At 42.6% G+C, this 24,850-nt stretch overlaps 1 protein-coding gene across 1 annotated transcript in view; it reads right to left on the bottom strand.

Moving 5' to 3' along the window:
• KIF13B (kinesin family member 13B) overlaps nt 1-24,850 on the bottom strand; it is a 205,727-nt gene that overhangs the window by 92,478 nt on the left and 88,399 nt on the right. The window contains 5 exon segments of the mRNA XM_018051853.1: nt 1,186-1,316; nt 8,911-9,045; nt 14,649-14,759; nt 16,294-16,506; nt 23,887-23,998. Coding sequence (XP_017907342.1) covers nt 1,186-1,316; nt 8,911-9,045; nt 14,649-14,759; nt 16,294-16,506; nt 23,887-23,998 — 702 coding nt within the window.

Genomic DNA, 24,850 nt, shown 5'->3' with positions numbered 1-24,850 from the left:
AACAAAGGTCCTCGTCCTCAAAGGACCCCCAGGCCCATGTGGTAACAGCGGCGAGCAGCTCACAAGAAGTGCTAACATGAAGTGCTCGCATGAAGTGCTAACGGGACAGGAAGCACAGGGTGCCCTAGGAACACGCGCTGGGGGGCCCTTATTTCAGACTCAAGTAGATAATGACAGAGCTTAACCTGGAAGGTCAAACAGGGGTTAGCTGGCCAGAGGAACGGCAGGTGCAGAGAAGCGGAGATAAACAGGAGGGGCGTAAAGGCCTTTGTATCAAGAAGACCCAGAAGCCATCTGGCTGCACACAGCATGGACCGGAAAGAAGACCAGGCTGCTGGCATGGATTCCAATCCGGATTTGATCGGGGGGCAGGGAGGAATTCCCTGATGGTCTAATGGTTAGGACTCTGCACTTGCACTTCCTGGGGCCTCAGTTCAATCCCTAATCGGTAAATCAGGATACCACAAATCACACACAGCATGGTAAAAAAAAAAAAAAAACAACAACAAGATTTGATGATGGAGGCCTCATTTAAATGAGGTGACGTTGGTATCTACAGAGAGGAAGGATAGGTTTAAGCGATATTAGAAAGTTAACCTAGAGCCTGTTACACAGAGTGAAGCATGTCAGAAAAACAAATACTGCGCATTAACACACACGTATGGAATCTAGAAAAATGGTACTGATGAACCTATTTGCAGGGCGGCAATGGAGACACAGACAGCAAACAGGCTTGTGGCCACAGTGTGGGAAGGAGAGGAGGGCCAAACTGAGAGAGTAGCGTTGAAACACACGCATTACCACGTGTAAAACAGACCGCTAGTGGGCAGCTGCTGCGGAACACAGGGAGCTCAGCTCCACGGCCCATGACAGCCAAGGGGGCGGGCTGGGGTAGGGTGCACGCAGAAAGCTCAAGGAGGAGTGGACATATGTATACTTATGGCTGATTCACATTGTTGTATGGCAGAAACCCACACAACATTGTAAAGCAATTTTTCTCCAATTAAAAATAAATGTGAAAAAAGAAACAAAAAGGTAACTATTAAGGACTTGGTAACTATCTATCTTCATTAAGTGGACGTAAAAGCCAAAAACAAGGCCAAACGACCTTATACCACCCTCAGTTAGTGTACTTTCTTCATCTTAAAAATTACTGTGACATTAACACTAAATAAAGTACATTACCTGGTGTTCTTTTGAGGAGTCAGCACAACCTGGCCTTCTGGTGTGATGTCTATGATACAATGCTCAGGAAGAATTCCCATGCCACACAGCTGGATATCTTGGGAATTTGCTGAACCTATCAGTGTATGTTCCTATAAAAGAATCAAATTCACTGATTAATACTGCATTCTTGCACGTACACAAACTGAAATTGTCTACTCTCAGCTCTAGTATATTACCTTAAACTCTCAGCTCTCTACCCATGACCTTAGCTAAAAGATTTTTTAAGCAAATAGAATAGTAGGGGGAATTCCTGGCTTTCTCTTATATTCATTATACAAGTTACATTTCCTTATAAGGAATAAGGCACTGAATTGAGTTACATAACTTTTAAACCTAAAAACTACAGGCTTATGTTAATGGCTATACTATATTCTTTATTTTCCATTGCAATCTTGATTCAAAATATTCTATCCTACTTCAAAGCCTGAACCAAGTATCAATTCAATTCAGTTCCTCAGTCGTGTTTGACTCTTTGTAACCCCTTGAACTAGAGCACGCCAGGCTTCCCTGTCCATCACCAACTTCCAGAGCTTGCTCAAATTCATGTCCATTGAGTCAGTGATACTGAAGCTGAAGCTCTGGTACTTTGACCACCTCATGTGAAGACCTGACTCACTGGAGAAGACCTTAATGCTTAGAAAGACTGAACACAGAAGGAGGAGACGACAAAGGATGTGTCAATGAAGTACCAAAAATACGGATCTGAAAACTACAGTTACCCAAGTTGTACATCACCGACCTGGTCCCAATCAAGATGTATCGACAAAGATAAAGAGCTATTCAAAGACAAGGAGTTTGAATTATTTTTTAAAATCACGTGGTCTCCCAAGACCTCATAAAAGATACGGCAGACAGCAGATGCGTTCTTCTTACCGTATACCCCCAACTTCTCAATTCTCTAAGCCCCAACCACCAGGGTCACTTTTTGGCAAGTAACTGAAAAAAAAAACGGACATAAAAATCGAGCCCCCTCTTCTGTGCTTCAACTTTTGACTGCACTTAAATGCTGATATGACTGGGATCTGTTCCTAAGCCCACTGCTCCTATACATCTAGTTCAGGGGTCAGATGTGAAATATTTTAGGCTCTGTGAGTCATACACAATCACTCAATTCTGTCCCATTGTGTGAAAGCAGCCAGGCAATACACAAAAGCACACGTATGGCTATTTCCCCAAAAATTTACCTATGAGCACTGAAATCTGAATGTCATACAGTTTTCACATGTCCAGAATGTTATGACTCTTTTGATTTTTTCCCCCAACCGTTTAAAAAATGCAAACACTACTCTTGGCTCCTGAGTCATAAGAAAACAAGCAGGGGGCAAGATTTAACCCATGGAAGTAAGTTGCTAACCACTGGCCACAATGATCTCATCCAGCCCAACAGGCTTTAAATACATATCAATGTCTCTGCCTATCTATCCAAAATCACCACCCAGGAACTACAGACTTTAGTTCCACCATTTTCCCACCTCCACCACCTCTATCCTAGACGCAGGCACCATTATTTCTTGCCCAGTTGGTACAATTTGGATGTCTAACGAAATTTGAAAGTTAAAGGGCCAAAGCAGAACTTTTGCTTCCACCCCTCCCCACCCCACTGAGTGTATTCCCTTCCCCAATACCAAGGGCCCAACCACCACCCAGCTGCTCAAGTGAAAAAGCTCAGATGCTGTCCCTGCAGTCTTCTCTCTGTCTTACCAGCCTACTTCCAGCCCCAAGTCAATCACAAAATCCTCTCAGACGCTCCCTCTGACACGTATCAAGACTCAGCTCACTTCCCACCTCCACTATCACATCCTAGTCTCTGGCCTGGGTGAATATCGTGCTGTTGTTGTTGAGTCGCTAAGTTGTGTCTAAGTCTTGGCGACACAGATGGTAGCCTGCCAGGCTCCTCTGTCCGTGAGATTTCCCAGGCAAGAATACTGGCGTTGGTTCATACTTCCTTCTCCAGGGGACCGTCTCGACTCAGGGGTGAAACCTGAGTCTCCTGCACTGACAGGCAAATTCTTTGCTGCTGAGCCACCAGGGAAGCCAGGTGAATACAAGAGCCTTCTATCGCTTCTCCACTTCCTTCCCATCGCAGCCCACCTACTTCCACCATCAAGAGCTGATCACACAATCCCCCTACTGAGAATCATCTAGTGGCTTCCCTTTGAACTTCTACGAAGTTCAAATTCTCACCCAGGCTACAAACCTTCTGCGATCTGGCCCCTAGCTGCTACTTCTACCCCAGGTCCCGGCACTCTGCCTCTCCTGGAGCATGATCCACCCACACAGGCCTTTCACCATTCTTTGAGCACACTGACCGCTTCCTCTGCCTGAACAGTTCCTCCCCTGATCGTCATATTGGTAATTTCTGATCATTTCTACCTCAGCTTTTAAGGGCACATCCTCAGAGAGGTGTATACGGAGCACAATGAGAAAGAACCACCGTCTTACTCTCATGCCTGAATTCCTTACATAGCACTGACTGTGGGTTTACTGTCCATTTCCACAGCTAGCATGGAGATGCTGAGACAGCAGAGGATAGCCTGTCCTGCAACCTACCGCCTCACCACTGTATTCCAAGCATGTAACACAGGCCTGCTACACTGAGCCATTAAGTAAAAACAAAAGAAAGATAAATGAACAACCATTTCCCTTAGCATTCCCCTCAGATTCAGAGGAAAGTGATTCTCTCCTCCTTTGTCCACAGCCCGCTAATTACACTCTTGGTTCCAATTCTTCCCATCTCTTCTGGGATCCCAGTCTAATAAAATGGCCTCTTCCCTTCCATTATTTTCACTTTCCCTCTTCTGGGGGTTTCTTCTCTCAAGTGCACTGCAATGGGGTTTCCAAGGAAATAAAGAGCTGGGATCAGAACTGCATTCTGGTATCTGGTTCAGTCCTCAGGGAATATATACGAGAAACACAGGGACACTCCCGGCCAATGTCTACTCCTCAATTTTGGCTGAGGCTTCCTGGTCAATCCCTGGATTGACCTTCCTAATCCAGAGACCGGGGCTTGACCAGGTGTCAACTACGAGGAATGTTTTAGTGACGTTCAGTAGCAGGCTAAAGGAATCCGTTCCACACCCATCTCCCATCTTTCCCCTCTGTCTTAACATACCCACTACAAGGTGGAGAGAAGTTCCAAAGGGAGAAACAAAGAGAGCCCAAAGAGCAAAAGAGCCTGGGATCGCCTAAAAAAACAAACACCCCCCCCACCCCCACCAAAGCCCTTCAGTTCAGTTCCGTCGCTCAGTTGTGTTGACTCTTCGCGACCCCATGAATTGCGGCACGCCAGGCTTCCCCATCCACCACCAACTCCCAGAGTTCACCCAAACTTATGTCCATCGAGTCGGTGATGCCATCCATCCATCTCATCCTCTGCCGTCCCCTTCTCCTCCTGCCCCCAATGCCTCCCAGCATCAGTCTTTTCCAAAGACCCAAAGTTGGCTTAGGCTATTTCTACATGCAATCCCTTTCCTCCTCCCATGAGAAATCCCAGCAGGAATCCTAACTGTGACTGTGGAAGCCTTTTCGTCCTTGGGGGTTGAAATGCAGAAAAAGCTCTGAACTACCCCCTAGACTGCAGTGTGAAGTAGAACCACCCCCAACTGCCACACCCCAAGACTGCACTCGGGTTCACGCGCATGTCTCTGCCCCTGCTTTTGTTCTCTTTGCCAGAATGCTCTCTTTAATACCTTCAGTACTTACTTCTGACCTCTTCCTCTCCTCACAGGTTTCACTAGTAGCCTACACTGACTTCTCCCTTCTCTGAACCCCCAGCTACATCTAGAGATAGCACCTCAATTTACTATCATGTAAGCGTTGTTCTCCTGCTATTTAGGCAGCAACCTATACAGGACTCCTGCATCTTCAACAACAAGCACAGCCCATGATACACAGGGGATGCTGCTAAGTATCAGGCGATAAACTGAATTAAGAACAAAAACTATCAGAGGTAAAATACTAAATAGCAAAGCTGTTGTTGTGCTAGGTTGCTTCAGTCGTGTCTGACTCTTTAAGACTCCATGGACATGGCCTGCCAGGCTCCCGTCTGTGGGATTCTCCAGGCAAGAATACTGGAGTGGGTTGTCATTTCCTTTTCCTGGGGATCTTCCCAACCCAGGGATGGAACCCGGGTCTCCTGCACTTCAGGCAGAATCTTTACCAGTGAGCCACCAGGGAAGCCCCCAAACAGCAATGGTCTAATCCAAATTATAGAAGGAAAACTATTTCTTTTTTCAACAAATATTACATTTAGGCAGGCATTGTGCCATTAGAGATAAAAGACATGATCCCAAATGTACAGTTTACATTATAAATGCCAACTTAAGTGTCTCATTTGAGGTTACAATTCCTTTGATCAATGAAGCCTGAAAAGAGAGAGGTAGAGAGTGACATACTTCACAGGAAGGCTCTTCCCACCCCGTGAGCAGAAGAACAGCACATGGACGCTCTGTACGGTCGCTCAGCCTTATCAGGCAGGCCTCGCTTTGCAGAAAAAGGCAGGACTGTGAAAAATAAGTGAGCAAGGCGATCTTAACCATCCGTGGGGAAAACGGCAATCATTCTGTGACAATTAAAACTATAAAAACATGCAGAATTCTCTTACTGCTATAATGTAGAGGGCAATGAAAAAACAATGAAACTAATACTTATTTAGTACAGTGTCACTTAGAATATTGGAAACACTAAAATTGAAAGCATTTTATTTCTTTGTTAAAAGCTTATCGAGGGCCTCCCTGGTGGCTCAGTGGTAAAGCATCCACCTGCCAATGCAGGAGACACAGGTCTGATCCCTGATCTAAGAAGATCCCACATGCCTGGGAGCAACTAAGCCCATGAGCCGAAACTACTGAGCCCGTGGTCTAGAGTCCACGCGCTGCAACAAGAGAAGCCAGCACAACGAAAGCCAGTGTGCCCCAGCCAGAGGGCAGCTCCTGCCCGCTGCAACTAGAGAAAAGAGCCCAGCAGCAATGGCCCAGCACAGCCAAGAGTGAGCAGACAAACCAACAACCACCACCTATATATATACACATATAAGGCTTACTGAGCGTAGCTGGAACAGTGCTTGCCTTTTCCTTTTCAACATATAACTGACAACATGGAGTGAGGATACTTTCCACACCTTGGTGAACCGCCGTACTCCTTCATGCCTCTACCACTTTATCCTTTGGGCTTTCAATGTTGCGAAGTATCCCCAAGAGTTCCTCTCACGTGACGTGCTCTTTGGCTTAAGCCTAACCCTTCGCAACATCTGCATTCTTCTCGTCACAACCACCTTCCTCATTTACACCCGTAAGTTCACCTTCACTAACTTCCTCTGGCTGTGCATCTAGAATCGCATGAATGACCACAGTGTCAACATTATTTCTTAAATCGAGTCAGCTGGAATTTGTGAAGGCTGGAACCATGCCACACAAGAGCTGCCTGTCTATACAGCTAAGATGCAGAAAGACCCCATGAGTTACGTTCTGCTTAGAGTTTGGCCTCCATACCTTGCTTCTGCCAATTCTGGACAGAACAGATAAACAGAGGATTCTATTCTGGAAGAGAACCATTCAACTTGGAAGTAGAAAGAATGTTAGAGGTAATTTAGTCCAGTGGCCTCATTTTACAGACGGGGCGCCCAAAGTCACTCAGTGATGTGAAGCCATCTGGCCAGCATCTACACTGACATGGGAATGCGACAGCAGAGAAACAAAGACCACTCAGCCTCTGAATTCCTCTCCCACATCGTGGTGTCACTCTACTGAAGCAGAACTGTTCTTGGACGGAGGTCATCCTTTTGAATGTGCTTTGTCATGAATATACTCTCATCATGGGTTCAGCCTGGGCAGTAAGAAACCAACACTGCCTCAGACTTTGCCAAAGCAGGGTTGACCGCACAGTCTGAATCAGAGTCCCAACACCTCTTCACAAGATGGCCAGAAATATTTTGACTGCCCTCCAACAGTCTTTAAATAGTTTCTTTGTGTAATTTTTTTAGTGAAGAAACAGATAGGAATTGGGTTTTTTTTTTCATATTGACTGTACGTGTTTGTGTGTTCTAATTTGAACTTCATCACGTCAGAAGAGAAAAAGAACTCACAGTTCTGAAGATCTAAAGGGCAAAATACTTAAGTCCCATACGAATACTGCATCTCTCCTGAAGCCTGAGTATCCCCAGCTGAAATTCTAACACAAAAAGCTGCCAACACTGTCAGAAGCATAGTGAGAGATGTGCTAACCCGTCATTCTTTCCCAAAGGACAAGGCTAATATAACAAAGTACCAGAGGATCAAGTGAGAAACTGGTATGTGGGATAATGTATATGTCAGTAGGGCTTCCGTTTATAAAATGCTTCTATAGGTCAACTCCCATTTAAGCCTCCAAGAAGTCTGTGAGGTAGCCAGACAGAGAAAACTTCCATTTATAGAGGAGGAATCTGTAGACTACGGGGGTAAAGGCCTTGAGAGAAAAACATCTGTCAAGCAAGAAGTGCTGGAGCAGAAACTCGGTGCGTCTCCCTCCCACCCCTGCTCTGACCCACTGCCCACAGCACCTGAGCCTGCTCACGTGAGCGTATGCATTAGAGACATAATTTAATGCACAGAGTAATAAAGCCTGATACAAGATACTTAAGAATAGCAGGGCCTTATCAAAACACTACAAAGCAATTACCCCAGGTATGTCTGATAAAAACTGGGAAACCAGCCAACGTATCATGAATTCTTCAGTCTCTTTAGAAATGAAAGGACACAAATCTCTAACTCTCACAGTGCTTCCAACTGTACCAGCTCATATCTTTGCTGTCCCAGTCACTAACTCAGTTAAACCCTCAGAGATAGTTCCTGTATTAGGAGAGGAAAATTCTCCACCTAGTATTTATTAACTGCATGTCAGAGTAACTCATCTACCTTCTGGGCTTGGCAATTTTGGTGAACACCTCATAATTTCTATAGTGTCTGATTCACGTTTAACCTGAAGCTGTCTCATCTTCCTGCTATGTCCAACAACCTATATAGCTTTCAATGTATATGACTATATACATATACAGAATGCATATAGATTTCAATGTATATTTGGTTTCTTCTGCTCCAGGCTCTGACCCTCTCAGCCTCTAAGTGACTTACTCTTCTTTTTGTAAACTGGCAATCCAAAATGTTTAACTTTCCTAAGAGTTAATTTTTAACTTTCCTAAGAGTTACTGGAAACACAGAATTTCAAGTCAAGTGGTCCTAAAGACTTTTTTTTTTACTTTATTTTACTTACAATACTATATTGGAGAACATTTCCTCTCGCATACCAGGACCACTCACCAAAAGGTGTGCTGCACAGAAACCACAGAGCTTCAGCGCCGATGAAACCATCTAGCCTACAGGTCATTCTGCAAGCTCAAGCTAGCTACTTAACTCCTCGCTTTAATCACACTAAAAGACAGAAGTCAAGCTACCTAGTTTGTTGGAGTTAACATCAGAATACCATTTTTTACATTTACTAGGTTGAAAAATATATTTACATCACTCAAAGACGAAAAAGAGACTGGTCTCAGAAACCCAGGATTTTTCTACACACCAGCTGAAGCAAACAAAAACAGTTTGCTAACTACTCCTCTTTGAATATGCATGTCTCTCCAAGTGTAAAGAAAGGATACTGGGAAATACTGCTCCATTTCACAGCGGAAAACAGCAGACAAGCCTACAACTTCACCTTTAAGTAATAAACCAGAAGTTCATTCAGAGCAGGATCAGCATTCAGATTAACAAGGAAACATTTATCGTCCCCAACTTTAATTCCAGACGACTGAAGAGATATTCCAAGACTCTCAAGCTGTTTCTGTCGCTCCTGTAAACACATTAGAGAAGTATTAATTCCAGAGCTATTGAGGCAGCAAGCTATAAAACGTTATATATGACGGTAATTATTAAATTATTAAATAACTTTATAACTCAAATATGTTTTCTTAGGACATAGTATCATACAGATGACTGCATTTGCCCTCTTTCTAACCTATATAAACTCTATAGCTGAGAATGAAAACAAACTCTAATGTTGCTTTGTTAAGGAAAACTCTTATTAATTTCAAAAGTAAAGCCATTACAAACTGCCACCAAATAAATATACTAAGCTCTCCCTTTTCATTCTTGAAAATAGCCAACATCCTGAATTCGTCTTTCTCATTTAATTCTTTATATATGAGCAAATGTAAGTGTTTTCTATTCAACTGTGATCTTCCTAAAAAGCCAAGTATTTAATACACTTGGCAGGTCCCCAGCAAGGATGAAGGCCGAACTCCTTCAAAGCCACAGGCCCCTCAGTCTGACCCACTGACTCCACTGTCATGTCCGGTCACCCCTCAACTATACGTACTTAATGGGGCACCTTCCAGGACCCTCAAGTCTCAACAACGCTCTCCCTAGCTTAAGGGGTTTTACACCTATTCCTCCTAGCTGAAGCACATCTGTTCTCAAACCTGGTAACTTTTTACTCCATTTCTCTGTGAGGGCAGGGACCCTGAATCCCCACTGGGGATTCCTAGCACTTCGCATAGTGCGTAACACACAAGAGCACTCAAATCGCCAGTGTTGTGAATTTTTTCAAAATAAAATCTGCATATTCAGGAAAGCCCTATTTGCAAAAGAACATGGACCTTTCCCTTCTGTGCCTGCGTGTCTCTGAATCCACACAACATGCATGTGTGCACATCGGGAGACACGAGTGCCTCCTGCAACCGAGGCTGTTGTGAACGCACACAGACCAGGGCAGGGCAGGGTGTCCGACTGCGCGTACACAGCAATAGGGACAAGTCATTAAGAGCCTCTGATTCTGACAAAAGGCAAGGCAAGCTGTGTCATTTAACTAGTGCCATACAGTAAGGCTGCAGGATGATTAAACTGCAGGCTTAGAATTTTGCTATTCTAGGCACAACCTCCTAATTTATACAGCCACTGCAACCCAAACAGTCTCTCCTAGAATACTACTGCAAAGGTAGGGAATGGGCTATTTTGGTTCTGGGTCTTTGAATTGAGTCTCTTTTCTAACAAAAAAACATTATTGGGTTCTTTCAGAAGTTCTGAGTCATTTAACACTAGCCATTAGTTTTCAGCACTCAATCCAAAGAAATTATTATTCTTGATAAAGAACCATGTTCCTAAAGCGAAGAAAGCAAATCTAATATAGCTTGCATAGTCCCTTCTGAGGGATACCTCTTTCAAATACATGAGGATATTTGTGTGATTAAAAAATAATTCCAATAATGGAAAGAAACATTTCTTTGTAAAAATGTCTTTTTCTAAACTACAAATGAAGTAGGAAGACAGTCACGAACTAACGTTAAATTTAAAATGCAGGGTATAACTAGTACATCGATCTATGCACTGGAAGAAACCACAAAGATATTAGCAGTACTTTTCTCTGGATGACTGAATCGGTTAAACTTTCTTCATAATAATCTTTCCGTATTTTCTATAAGTAAATACTACTTTTGCAACAGTTCCTTTTACTTACATTCTTCTTAGGACTCTAGTCATTTAATTTTAAATTTATTTATTTTTTAATTGGAGGATAATTGCTTTACAGTATTGTATCGGTTTCTGCCAAACATCAACATGAATCAGCCATAGGTATACATATGTCCCCTCCTTCTTAAACCTCAGTCCCATCTCCCCTCCCCATCCCACCCCTCTCTAGGTTGATAGAACTCTGGTTTGACTTCCCTGAAAGTGTCACTCAGTTGTGTCCAACTCTTTGTGACCCCATGGACTATACAGTCCACGGAATTCTCCAGGCCAGGATACTGGAGTGGGTAGCCTTTCACTTCTCCTGGGGATCTTCCCAACCCAGGGATCGAAGCCAGGTCCCCACACTGCAGGCAGATTCTTTACCAGCTGAACCGCAAGGGAAGCCCTGAATTCCCTGCAGACTCTAGCAATTTTCACTATGGAAATAATTATAAATTTAGAAGAAATTTCATTACTGTCATCTAGTAGCAAAATTTTCATTCCTAGAGAGGCAAAGGTAAGCCAGAAAAAGAATGTATGACTTAACAAAAATAAAGTCACTCAAGAGTAAGGGAAAAGACAGGACTTAAATGAGATAATTGAGTAAACTACTGCTTTACCCTACTTCCTTAAGCATTTTCCTATCTTTTGAGACTTTATAACAGTAGAAATACCATAAAATTTTTGTTTGAACTGAAGGGCACAACATTGAAAACCCATCAATTCACTTGTTACATCTACCACCAAAAAACAGACTCTAGGTTTTTAATTATTAACAAACTATAAAAGTTTGCAACATCTAAGAGTCAAGAATAAACAAGTATTATATGATCAAATATAGTGACATTTACTATGTATTGCTTCTGATATCAGAGACTAGTTAACTTTTTCTATAAAATGTCAAACAGTAAATCTTTTAGTCATCTGGGTCCAATGGTCTCTGTCATAACTATTCAGCTCTGCTAACGCCACAAAAAATACTAAAACAAATAAGCATGGCCCATTCCAATAAAACCAGTTACGGAGAGAAGTGACAGGCCAGGTTTTGCCCGAGGGCTTAGTTTTCTAGCCCCTGATCTGTCTCACTTAAGTGTACACTTCTTTACTGAGAACATAAAAGACGGAAATTAAAGAATGTGGTATCACAGATATGGCACTGGGCTGAGAAATTAGTCAACTCTGAGTTCAAATTATTTAATCAAAAATATTACTGAGCACATACTTTCAAAACTAGGAGGAGGACTTCCTTGGTGGTCCCGTGACTAGACTCTGTGCTTCCAGTGCAGGGGACCCAGGTTCAACCCCTGGCTGGGGAACTAGACCCCACATCTACTACTAAGGATCCCGTATGCTGCAACTAAGACCCGGCTGGGCCAAATAAATAAATATTAAAAGGAAAAAATGAAAAGATATGGCTTTTTTCCTTGAGAACTTTATAAACTCATTAGGTAATAAAAGTATACCCACAAAAAACTGAACAACAGTAAATAAAGCATCACATGACTCAAGAGTCAAGAGAGTATAGCTAGGTTCCACAGGATTCGATGTCAGGATTAAGCTCTGGGGGCTGGCATGCCAGACGCAGAGGCCCCAGAGCACAGAGGCTGGCTTGGAACAGACTCCCAGCAAGTTCTTACCAAGAGAAGTCCGTTTGACTCAGTTCACCCAGATTTCCCCAAAGTTCCTGACCATGCACCACTTCTTTTCTCCTCAAAAGATGTATTAACAGTTGGTAGATATACTGCCAGAAATACATTTTAGGGAAAGCTAGTCTGTACAGCAAAGACATTGCTGACCAATAAACCAGTCACAGGGAGAAGACAGCCAGAAGCACTGAAGCCAGGAAGAGGAGGTGCTGAATGCGATGCTCGATAAAAACCAGGCGGTCTGCAAAAGGGGCATCTGACCGTGGGAGAGGACACTCAGGGGAGGAAAGATGCTACAGGAAAGCTGCCCCCCACCGCCCTGTCACTTAGACCCACTCTGCTGTGTGTCAGAGCAGGCAACCCAAGTACGACAGCACTTCAGAGTCAAGGTCTTACTTCCAGAGGAGCCCAGAGAGGCTCACACCCATTAGTCCCAAATCAGACAGTTATCAGAGTGACCTTAACCTATGACAAACAAAGTCAAACATGTAATGAGAAATAAAGCTCAGACACTGCTGTATTCTCTGGGCAATGTGAGGGGTGTGCTTTCCAATAACCCCGTGCAGGGATACAGATAAAACAAGACTGGTCATATGTTGACCTTCAATGAAACTGGGTAATGGCTATGCGTGGGTTTGTTCTACTCATGTTTTCATCTGTTTTGAAAAGGACTGTAATAAAAATGTTTAAAAATCAACTTAAATCCTAGTGTGCACTAATATAAATCTAACATCCTCTGTATGCTACATAATAGCAGTGCTGTCCTACAACATCTAATCTATCCATTGATTCTGGACAGCACCCTGAGAGACGGAACTTACTGCACAATGAAAGGAGTAGCAGTTCTACACATTCACGAATACCAGGAACGGTGAACACTAGAGATTTTCCAACTTTAGAAAAGGAAGGGAGGAGGCAGGGGTGACTTTAAATATCTAGGCAATAACAGGCCCTATTTTGCAGGGCTATTGGGAGGATTAAATAAAATACTGTATTTAAGAGTGCTTAGTCAACATTGTTAATCGACTACACCCAATACAAAATAAAAAAAAAAATTTTTAAGTGCTTAGCGTTGGGTGCAACATGTAAGTGTACTCAATAAGTGCTGGTTATTATTGCTATTATTAGTTACTGTGCCTAAGTGGGCTTATTCTCTTAGCTTTGGAAGAACAAACTAAGGCCAGTGAGCAAAAATGGAAGAATAGAAGATTTCGGTTAAATAGCTACTACTATCAGAGTTGCCCAACCATGAAATGATTGTCCAATGTAGTACTGTGTTCCACATTATCATATATATTAATATTTTTTAAACAGGCTAAATAAGCCTCTAACAGGAAAGCCACAGAGTAAATCTTTACTAAGCAGAGACTTGGACATTTTAGGATTTTCTCTAAACACTAATATTCCCACTGAAAGATTTAACAGCTCTATATTAAATGGTCTAAAAATGAGACACAGTCACTTGGGACTTAGGTACTTCATTGTTACTTTTTACTGACTTGTCATATGGAAGGAAGCAAGAGGCTCACAGCCTAAATATCCACTACTAATAATTTTGTAGCTGGGTAAGTTTCTGAGGTTTGCAAAGCATTTAACAGAATTGGGTGTTCACAGCCAGTGGCTAGTTATATCATTTAAAAAATTTTATGGCCCTACAAATGTATTTCTTACATAATGAATACTCAATTAACTATAGTTATGTTTTCCTTAAACTTCAAATTAACTTTGTTAAAGTACAGACTCTTGGATTTAGGTCTTATTTCAATCAATCTGGGACTTCCTTGGTGGTCCAGTGGCTAAGACTCTGCCCTCCCAATACAGGGGACGTGGTTTCAACCCCTGGTCAGGGAACTACATTCCACAAGCCACAACTAAAGATCCTGCATGCTGCCACAAAAACTCAGCGAAGCCAAACAGTTATTTTTTTTTTTAATAAACAAACCTGAATTGCTAGATTTGCTACATTCAAAGCTAAAAGTCAAACATACATTATCATATATAAAATAGATAGCCAATGGGAATTCGCTGTATGATTCAGGGAACTCAAGCCTGACGCTCTGTAACAACCCAGAGGGGTGGGATGAGGAGGCAGATGGGAGGGAGGTTCAAGAGGGAGGGGACATATGTATACCTATGGCTGATTCATGCTGATGTTTGGCAGAAACCAACACGATACTGAAAAGCAATTATCCTTCAATTAAAAATAAATAAACATTTTTTAAAAGGGAACCAGAAATATGCTCAGCACTGCACTGCGCAAGCTGCCACAAGGCTGCTCTCCCCTTAAGGAGGAATCACGAACCTGGGCAATCTCCTCGGTTTTCCTTAGTTTCTCCTCCCAGGTCACAGTCATTTCCTGGATTAGCTTCTCTGACTCTTCCAATCGGTCTTTCAGCTCTGGAGATTTCATTGCCTACAAGCAAAATGTTTATTTCATGAAATGTGTGTACGAGGTCCTGGAAAAAGGACATCTTCACTAAACCCAAGAGGACAAGAGGAACAATGTGCCTCCTCGAAGCTCTACAGCTCGCTGAGGCTCCTGTCCCACCTGAGACACAAGGACTGTCACTGACCCACAGCATCCAGACTACGAGGGTCCCACAGACTCATCCAGTTATCCAGTGGGCTTGAAGGAAGACTTAACTTTTTCCTCTTCCTCTAACCTATTGCTACTTTGAGGTCTAACTACAATTAGGGAGATAAAGAGTTCAAACTATCAAGGACTTATTTCTTTTAATCCCAGTGGGTCTAGACTCAAGCCACGTGATTGATCGCAGTCTCCACTGATGACTTTGGGTATGTATTCGAGGATACACAGCCTGAACAGGCACACGCTACAAACTGGATGGCACGATTATGTCAGGAGGACAGACAAAGTTTCAAAGAAGCTTGATGAACTGTACATTATTCCTATGAAACAGAGTAAGATTCAACAGGCAAAAAATACAATCAAGATGATTGTTTTGCCCACGGAATTTACTGATGGTCATGAGAAAGAAGAGGCTATGGTCCCAGGTCCAGGAAAGAATTCCACAGTGCTCAGAAATCACAGGAACAGAAACGCTAATTAAAGTAGGGATCCTGAACCTGACATTTTATCCCACTTTTGATAAAAAGCATTTGAAGCTATTATATACAGGATGGATAAATAACAAGGTCCCACTGTAGAACACAGGGTACTATATCCTATGATAAACCATAATGGAAGAGAGCGTGGGAAAGAACACATATAACTAAATCACTATACTGGACAGCAGAAAGTAACACAACACTGTAGACACGCTATACTTCAACAGACTTTCAAAAACTAAAACAGATCGGTGACTAGAATTGTGTAGGCTTCAAAACAAAACTATTTACTATAGCATGTTTCAACACAAAGGATAGTGACATAGAGCACTATGAAAAAGATGGTTACTTCTGCTCTAGAATATTTTTTCTTATGAACATAATTAAACCATAACATGAAAAAGCTAGATTATTATATTGCGCAAGACCACAGTATTTCTGTTTGGACTTCAACCTGCAAGCATATGGTTCTACAAAAACCTATTTGATTCCTCTTCTAATTAGCCTATGCCCATTGGCCACCATTTGCTGCACTAATATTAAGTTGTTTCTGTTTTTGTTTCAAGCGCCTCTCTCTCTCTCACCTATTCTACCTCTTCCCTCTTGTCCGTCGCCTATTCAGTGCAAAGAAACATCTTCTCAGTTATCTTTACTCTCTCCTTCCAGTCAATCCTTTAACACCTGTAAAAACTATCTAAATTTCAAGCATGACAATTTATCCGTCTTCCTTTATTACTCATCTCAAATCTCTCTTCCTATAGGAAATCCAAACATTCTGAGTAATATTCATCATTTAGGCCCCAAGGGGAAGACAACTCAGGTTCTAGCTTTACTAGACTTTCCTAGACCCACAGGCATGGCTCAGCTAGGCCTTATACCTCCGCTTTGGTTAGCTGCTCACGGAGCTTTTCTACTTCTTCCCGGAGATCCCGGATAATTCGTGCGTTGGGATCCTCATTCACCACAGCATGGTTCACGATGTGCTTGGCACGATCCGCATACCGTAAGGTTGAAAGGGTTTCGTCGTAGTTGTCAGCTGCGGGGCTCACCGTAGCTACCATGGCAGTCTTGCTGTTACCCCCAAGGCTGTCCTGGAGGAGAAGAGAAATTGAATAGCTTTTACAAGTTGGAAGAAAGCATCATATGGGAATGCTGAAGTCAGAAATGGTAAGATAATGTCCCCAGGTCAAACACAGATTTAAGGGCAAAGCCAGGACTTAAATACAGGTGAACTGACTCTCAGTTCCTTGCTTTTTCTTCTCTGGCAAGCCACTTGTCTGCAAAAAGGAGCTTTGATTTTTTGAGAAAGAACAGAGGGAATGGTGATACAAAGAAGCCCCCTTTTATTTCAGTTTAATAAAAATTCATTCTAAGTCAATTTGTCATCTTTTAACAGGCAACATGATACCATAGGTCAGCAGACTGCTCAGAATAAAAAAGGACGCTTCCTTAGATACCTGCAAAATCTCCTGCAAAATCTCTGAGAAGAACTGAATAGCCCTAATAGCATTTGGTCAAAGAGTGATTACCTACAATCTATTCCATGACACCACGTATCTGGAGTGTCTTAAGCCATAAGGAACAATTACGGTCTTATTAAACAAAAGATACACTGAAGGTGCAACAACTTATTCCCTCTGACAGCACTTCAAACACTACTAAAACAGGCCTCAAGTTCTGTACAACCGCTGCTAGAGTTCAGACAAGGGTGCTAAAAAAAAAAAAAAAAGACATTCATCTCCATTATACAAAACTGCTAACTAAATAAATAAGAATGGGCTCCAACCAATTTAAAAACCGACTTTCCCTTGACAGCATTAAAAATAACTCGATATAACTTGGAATTACAAAATGAGACTTGGAAAGTCAGATCTACCCCACGCCACTTTACCACAGAAAGGCTACATGAACTCCAACTGCAGGAGGCAGCCTCGAAAATGACCCCCAGAGATCTCACTTCCTGGAATTCACACCCCAGGGTCTCCCCTTCCCCGAAGTGTGGGCAGGACTTGCTGATCTGCCTTTGAGAAAGAGAACACAAAAGTGATGGCCTGCCATGTCTGAGACTAGGTTACAAAAGACTGGCTTCTCGGCACTTCCCTGATGGTCCGGTGATAAAGCATCCGCCTGCCAATGCAAGGGGACACAGGTTCGATCCCTGGTCTGGGAAGGTCCCACATGCCATGGGGCGACTAAGCCTGTGGACCACAACTGCAGAGCCTGTGAGCCTGGAGCCCGTGCTCCACACCAAGAGAAGCCACCACAGTGAGAAACCCGCATCCTGCCGAGAAGCCCTCGCTTGCCACAACTAAAGAAACCCTGCACACAGTGACGAAGACCCAGTGCAGTAAAAAGTAAATTAAATAATTTAAAACAAAAACAGGCTGGCTTCTTTCACCCTGAAAGAAACCACTGCCATGATGTGAGGCAGCCCCAGAAAGACACCACGGCGGTGAGTTTGGGAACACATCTTCTGAAGCCTGTCCACAAACACTCAGGTGAGCAGATCCAACCCCAGCAGCCTGGCAAGGACTGCAGCCACGGGAGACACCCCCGCCAGAATACTTGGGCGGCACCCGGAATCTTGCCCAGAGGAACTGAGATAACAGATGATGGCTGTCCTCAGCTGCTAAGTCTTGGGGGTGTTACACAGCTATAGGTATACACCAGCCCTGGATGAGAGTTACCCGGAAGACTTGATTCAATAACCCCCCTTTCACCAGTGAAGTATCACTGAATTACAGACACACAATATTACAGAGAACATTCAAATAGCCCAGTTAAGAAGAATTCATTAGGACATAAGAAAGCCAACCCTCTCTTTGGGCAGCATCAACCAATATAAAATTCTTTTTTTTTTTTCTGGCCAAGCCGTGCGGCATGGAGGGTCTCTGTTTCCCGACCTGGGATCATATCTGTGCTCTGTGCATTGGGAGCATGGGGTCTTAACCACTGGACCACCAGACTAGGGAGGTCTCCCAAATTCTCACTTTTGAAGACAGAAATTTTTTTCCAGTATCAACATACGTAAAATTTGTTTGAACAACCTGTGATTTATAAAACTCTGCGCGTAGCTGAGTTAGTCCTCAGCCTTGTGTGAATTAATTATTATCCCCATTTTACTGATGAAGAACCAGAGGTTTGTTGTGACAAAGGAGGTTACACAGCCGGCCTATAGATCCAGAACTAGTAAACAGAAAAGATTCCAGCCCAGCTGTACTCTACCTTCCAACCCATTATGATTTCTATCCCCCTCTAGCTGCCCACAACAGCACAAACACAAAACAACCCTTGGCAACACAGAGTTCAGACCTGAAACCTTTCCAAACTGTTCTGTCCTAGTGCCAGAAACAAAATAACTCCCAACATATTGCTAATGGTTCAATATAATCACTAACAATATGTCCACTTATTCATCCATTACTAAGATTTTGGTTTTCCACAGGAAACATAGCTAAGATAATTACATCTTTGAAGAAAGTACTCTTCAGTGCATGAAAAGGAAGGAAATAAAAGTAATCTGGGTTTTAGGAAGCAAAGGCAGTTTCTACAAAGTCTGGATGGAACCGCTTGCTTCACTCCTCTTCTAGACACTGACCACGCATTGCCGGTGCCATCCTGGCAATTTGCAGAAAAAATGTCAAGAAGAATCCCATGCATGGTAATGCAGTTCAAATATTATATACCAAGATCACAGGAATTACATCTCTGGTTGGAATTCAGTCCGCAAGCAGCACCATGTAAGACTGCCCTTCTAGAAGCACTGCATTCTCTCAGCCCACACCAGCAGCAAATGCTACTGGGGAAAAGCAGATTGCTAACAATGACTACCACAGGAGAAAAGCATGTGCATTGTGCTTCAGTTTGTGCTGAGGAAAGGAAACCTGGCAAAGGACAAATATTTGATATTTTAAAAGAGCTTGTGCCTGAGGAACAATATGCTTATATTCAAAAATGGCCTCACGCCACCAGCAAAAAGGAAACAGCAACAGAAGAACTGGCACGCGTTCAAGAAGAAAGTGGAATGCCTCTTGTTTACTCTTTAATTGTTTAATTAGGCAAATCAGACGAGCTTTGTTTCAGCAATGGCAAATTAAATGGACCTAAGAAAGAAATTTGATTTTGGCCAAGTCGCAATTTTGTAAAGCTGAGAGAACTCTTTGAAGTCACCTAATCAAATTTTTTCATTTTACAGATGAGAAATTGAGACTCAGGAAGATTTACAGACTTACCAAAGGTCATAATGCTAGCGCAGAGAAGAGCTGAAGTCATTCATTCAGCTCTTCGGGGAGTTTATCATCCAGAGGGTGATGCTGGTGAGCAAATACTATACGCTACAAACTAAAGTAAGGATGAATACAATATGGTCCAGGAAAAGAGAGAAAGAGCAGAAAGCAGCCTTCAAAGGTTAGGAAAGACTCCCAGAGACAGTGACATCTGACACCTAAATATGAATAAGCATCACTGGGGTAAAGGGGATGGAGAGGAAAGTATGACGCGGGGTGGAAGAGAGGAGGAAGGATGTGCCCGGCAGAGTTAGAGCAAAGTCTTCCTCACTCGGCTAGACCTGATCACGTCAAGAAGCAAAAGCTGAACAATGAGAAGTCGGGAGGAGCCGAGTCAACCACAAGTCTTTCAAGAATTTGGACTAACATAAGGCCCTCTGGAGAGTTACTGAAGAGATTTAAGTTTAAGAAGAGCATTGATTTTGAAAGACAGCAACCTCACTAAAGAACAGGATGGACTAGGAAAACTCAGGAAAGGAGTTTCAATCATCCAGGAGAGAGAAGAAACTCTTCATTATTCATTAGGGAAGTGGCAGTAAGGATGCAAAAACAGATGAATTTGAAGGACTTCCCCCTGGTGGTCCAGTGGTTAAGAATCTGCCTTGTAATGCAGGGGACAGTGGCTCCATCCCTGGTCAGGGAACTAAGATCCCATGTGTCTCTGAGCAACTAAGACCATGCACCACAGCTACTGAGCCCACGTGCCACAACCGGAGAGTCCGAGCCCCAGCAATGAGAGATCCCGCATGACACAACAAAGATCCCACAGGCTGCAACCAAGACCCAACGCAGCCGAGTAAATGCATAAATAATTTTAACAATAAATAATCTTTTTAAAGTAGATGAATTTGAAAGATATTCATTACTGGCGCATTCATTACCAGAAGTTATTTGATGTTAAAGAGAAATATGTAGAAAGTTGCAGAGATAAGCAAAAATCATCTTAATACGAAATGGTTCTCTAGTGACCACTGACCTAATGAGTAAGCATTCAAACACACCTGTGAGAAAAAGCAATCACATCCATCAACCCCCCTCAAGTCACCAGGTGTAATCAGTTTCTCTCTAAGATGCTATAACATGGAGAGCACGACATAATTATAGCGCATATACAATGCAGAAAAAAAAGTTGCAAATCTTATAAAGGATAAGCAATTTTATGAGTCCCATGGAAGTTATGTTAGAGAATAGTAGAATGGTACCAGTTAAACAAGGATGAAGGAGAGTTTGACTAATTAAGAATTAAAGAAGGAAAAATCAACAGGGACATAGACGGCACTTCAAAGGAGAATGATATGTGTATCAGCGGGTTCTAAGAGGCTATGGGGAAAACCATTTAAACCCTGGTATATTTTTACATAAATGCACTACTTATGCCTTTATTGAAAAAAAAAATCATGTAGTTTTTTAGAAAAGATATGCCAACAATCAAGGAAACTGCATTTTTTTTAGCCCACGGATGAACATATAGAACGTACAATTATAGGGCTTCCCTGGTGGCTCAGTGGTAAAGAATCTGCCTGCCCATGCAACACACATGGGTTTCACCCTTGATCTGGGAAGATCCCACGTGCTGTGGAGCAACCAAGCCCACGCACCACAGCTACTCAGCCTATGCTCTAGAGTCCCGGAGCTGCAACTCCTGAGCCCCCGTGCCTCAGCCACTGAAGCCTGTGCGCCCAGAGCCTGTGCTCTGCAGGAAGACAAGCCACTGAGATGAGAAGCCCGAGCACCACAGCTACTCAGCCTATGCTCTAGAGTCCCGGAGCTGCAACTCCTGAGCCCCCGTGCCTCAGCCACTGAAGCCTGTGCACCCAGAGCCCGTGCTCTGCAGGAAGACAAGCCACTGTGATGAGAAGCCCGTGCACCGCAACGAGAGCGTAGCCCTTGCTCACCACTACTTGGGAAAAGCCCATAGAGCAACAACTCAAAAGTAAACAGATAAAATTACACAATAAAATTTACAATTACAGCCTAATTTCATCAAAGAAAAAGTGAGCTTTTTTTAAAAAAAAAAAAAGTGTTTAGTTTTGCTCAAATTCAATTATATTCAACAGTTTCTACCACATGTGGTAAAAAACGTAAGTGCTTCTCTTTCTAATAAAAAGAAACCTTTGCTAAGAAGAGCACAGCCTAGGCAACAGCAGATGGGCAGCAACCTTGGATCCCAGTCTCGGTTCCCTCACTTGCTGGCTCTGCATATTCTGCCGCATCTGTAAAATGGGAACACTGTTACCTGCCTTCCAAGGAGGCGTGGTGCATGATTCTCCTGGCCCAAACTCTCCTGACTTCCAGCCTATCAACGGGATGGACACTCAATAATTAACCCAGGCCATGGTAACTATGTCAACTGACAGAAGATTTTTCTTATTGTTAGGTTAAATGGACCGAAGTAGCAACATCAGAACAACACAGCAATGAATATTCTTTTAAATCAGGCACATCCAGAAATTATCATAAATGTTCAGGAGATGTTTCTATCGAAAGTGTGAGGAAGAAGTATCTCATTGAGAATTTCTTCTGGAAATGAAACAAATGAGATTTCAAGATAAATTGCTAACACAGGAAGACCAGACAATTATTTCCTCAGTAACTAAGTGTTTTATATACCATATGGTTTTATCTCAAGAGTTATTTACAAGTGTTTTTTTTTAATTTTTTTATTTGGAGGATAACTGCTTTACAATATTGTGATGGTCTGCCATACGTCAATGTGAATCAGCCTACAAGTGGTTTCAATATCAAATTTTGTTTATCCTTTTGTTTTTAATGTCTATTTTTACTGCATTTTGGCCAAAAGTAGTAATCTACCTGATTTTCTACTGTGGCAAATTTCACTTAATCAGGCATGCTCAAATGGTGTTAAGAGTTTTAGAAAGCAAAGTTGAACATTAAGCAAGCCTTTGAGAGGATGTAGAAACTAGGAGGACATCCTTCTTCCTTCATAAGCACAGTTCTCTAAACATGTCAAGAGTAACTCAGAAGCTGCGTGCTTTACCATGCTGACTGCACTCAGCTCATCTTTACATGCTCAACTGCTAGTAGAGAAACAGGTATTCAATAAATTCCTGACCAAGAAAATCAAGAGAATAGGCCAACATAAAGCTAAACAGGGCTTATAGAATTATTTTTCAATTTTAAAAACATTTTTTTAAAGAGCATTAGGTATAGGACTTCCCAGGTGGTCCAGACTCCAAGCTTCCAGTGCAAGGGGCCTGGGTTCAAGCTCAGGTTGGGACACTGAATTTCCACATGCCATGTGGCACAGCAAAGAAAATTTTAAAATGAAAATGCTAAAAAGACTTCCTTGAAAACAAACCAAAAAAAAGAGCATTGAGGTAAAATATCTTCTTCTGGGTTGGCAACTTTATAAGGAGTTAAACTGTCACTAGATTTTATATCCTCTAACTTCCAGTTCAATACTCAATCCATCATGATGACTCCATCAAGACAAAAGGGAACCCTGAAGACTAGAAGAAACCTTCACAGTCCTATTACATGTCATTTCCGTCTCTCCCATGGAATCACCAACTCGTGGTATAGTGTTCTGTGCACACGTCTCTCCCTTACTAGACTCTGAGGGATTACAGGACAAGAAGTGTCCAGCATTTCCTTACATCCTCCTCAGAGCACGTCATACAATTTTTTCCCTCCCTCATTTCCATCTCTCTCATTCACGCTGAATCAGTTATCCAGTGAGTGACTGTGTGCTCTGCTCTCTACCCTTTAACACCTTTAAGAAGCCAAAGCAAATTAAAATGCTCATGAGCAGTCTGGAAGTTAAACAGGAAAACAAGGTCCAAAAAGTACATCAGACAAAAGGGGTCAGTAAGAAGGCTGGAGCAGTCCGGCTGAGCCTGGAAGGCAGTGGAAACCCCTTTCTTAGGACTCACTCAGTTGTGAGACTAGCACTAGCTCTTTGTTCTGGTCCCCAAGTTTTAGAGGTGAGAGTGCAACTGATTCCATGTGCCCCAAACCCCGCTGCTTCCAGGTTCAGGTGAAATCAGGAAGAAATCTATGCTTAATCCATTAAAATTATAACTACCATGTAAGAGTCTAATGATTATCAATTTGAACACTGATGTAGGAAATTATAATCAGGAGAAATCAAGAGTCTACTCTTTATTATTCCTTTTTTTACCAACCACCAAGAGAATCCCAGAAAGGGGGTTGAAGACAACTTACTTTGAGCAGCCAAGTGAGAACGGAATCGCGGTATGGAACAAATTTATTCTTGCTTTTGCCAGCACCCTGATCTGCTAGGGCTGAGATAACCAGACCAAGGGTTGTGAGGGACCTGCATGGTGCAACAAACCGTAATAACTGTAAAAACCTGAGTATATCAAATGTCACATTTAAGCACAAAGATTGAACATCAAGATGCCTTTGTGCCACCCTGAGAACAGCACTTCTGTCAGCATTGTGCTGCTCAGGTTAAGAACACACAAACTCTAAAAGCTGACAGCCCTCTAATAATACTACTGTAGGCTATAAAATCGCTTGGTTCAATTTTTTTTTTTTCATTTTTGTATAAAGAAAATGTAAGCTGTAAACCACTAGGGCAAAATAATGGCACAAATACCATATATCTTTAAGAAAGGACGCCAAGAACACAATGCAATTAACTAAAACATAGCACAAGGCAAAAGCCTTTCTATGCATATAATACATAACAGCATAGCATCTGGACAATGCTGTTCTATGATATTCAGTTGGTTACTGATGACTGTCTCGCTATATGTCCTTCTGGGAGCCACAAAGATGGAAAAGATTCCTGCCCACTAACACAGGCTCGCAATTTAGCTTAATTTAGCTTAAGGTAAGAAAATATGTAACCATACGTAGGACTTGATGCACCAAATATTGTTTTGTAAAGTAAAATCTTAGTATAAATAAGGACCACGGTTGTCATAAAAGGAAAAGTCCAACGTGGTCAGTACCCATGCTGTTGTTTGTTCAGACACACTCATGCCAAGAGTCTGACACTCAGCTTCTATTTGTTCTCTTCTATAGCTCAGACCAGTGGCTCACAACTTGAGGGTGACTGTGTCTCCACAGGGAGCAACGGGCAATATCTGTAGATAACCCGGGTTGGCACAACCCGGGGCTGGGGCGGCAGGTACAGGCGCCACCTGGTGCGCAGAGGTCA

The sequence above is a fragment of the Capra hircus genome, chromosome 8, assembly GCF_001704415.2.
Source record: "Capra hircus breed San Clemente chromosome 8, ASM170441v1, whole genome shotgun sequence".
Lineage (NCBI taxonomy): Eukaryota > Metazoa > Chordata > Mammalia > Artiodactyla > Bovidae > Capra > Capra hircus.
The sequence above is the reverse complement of the archived record's forward strand: the minus strand, read 5'-3'. Positions and strand labels throughout refer to the sequence as shown.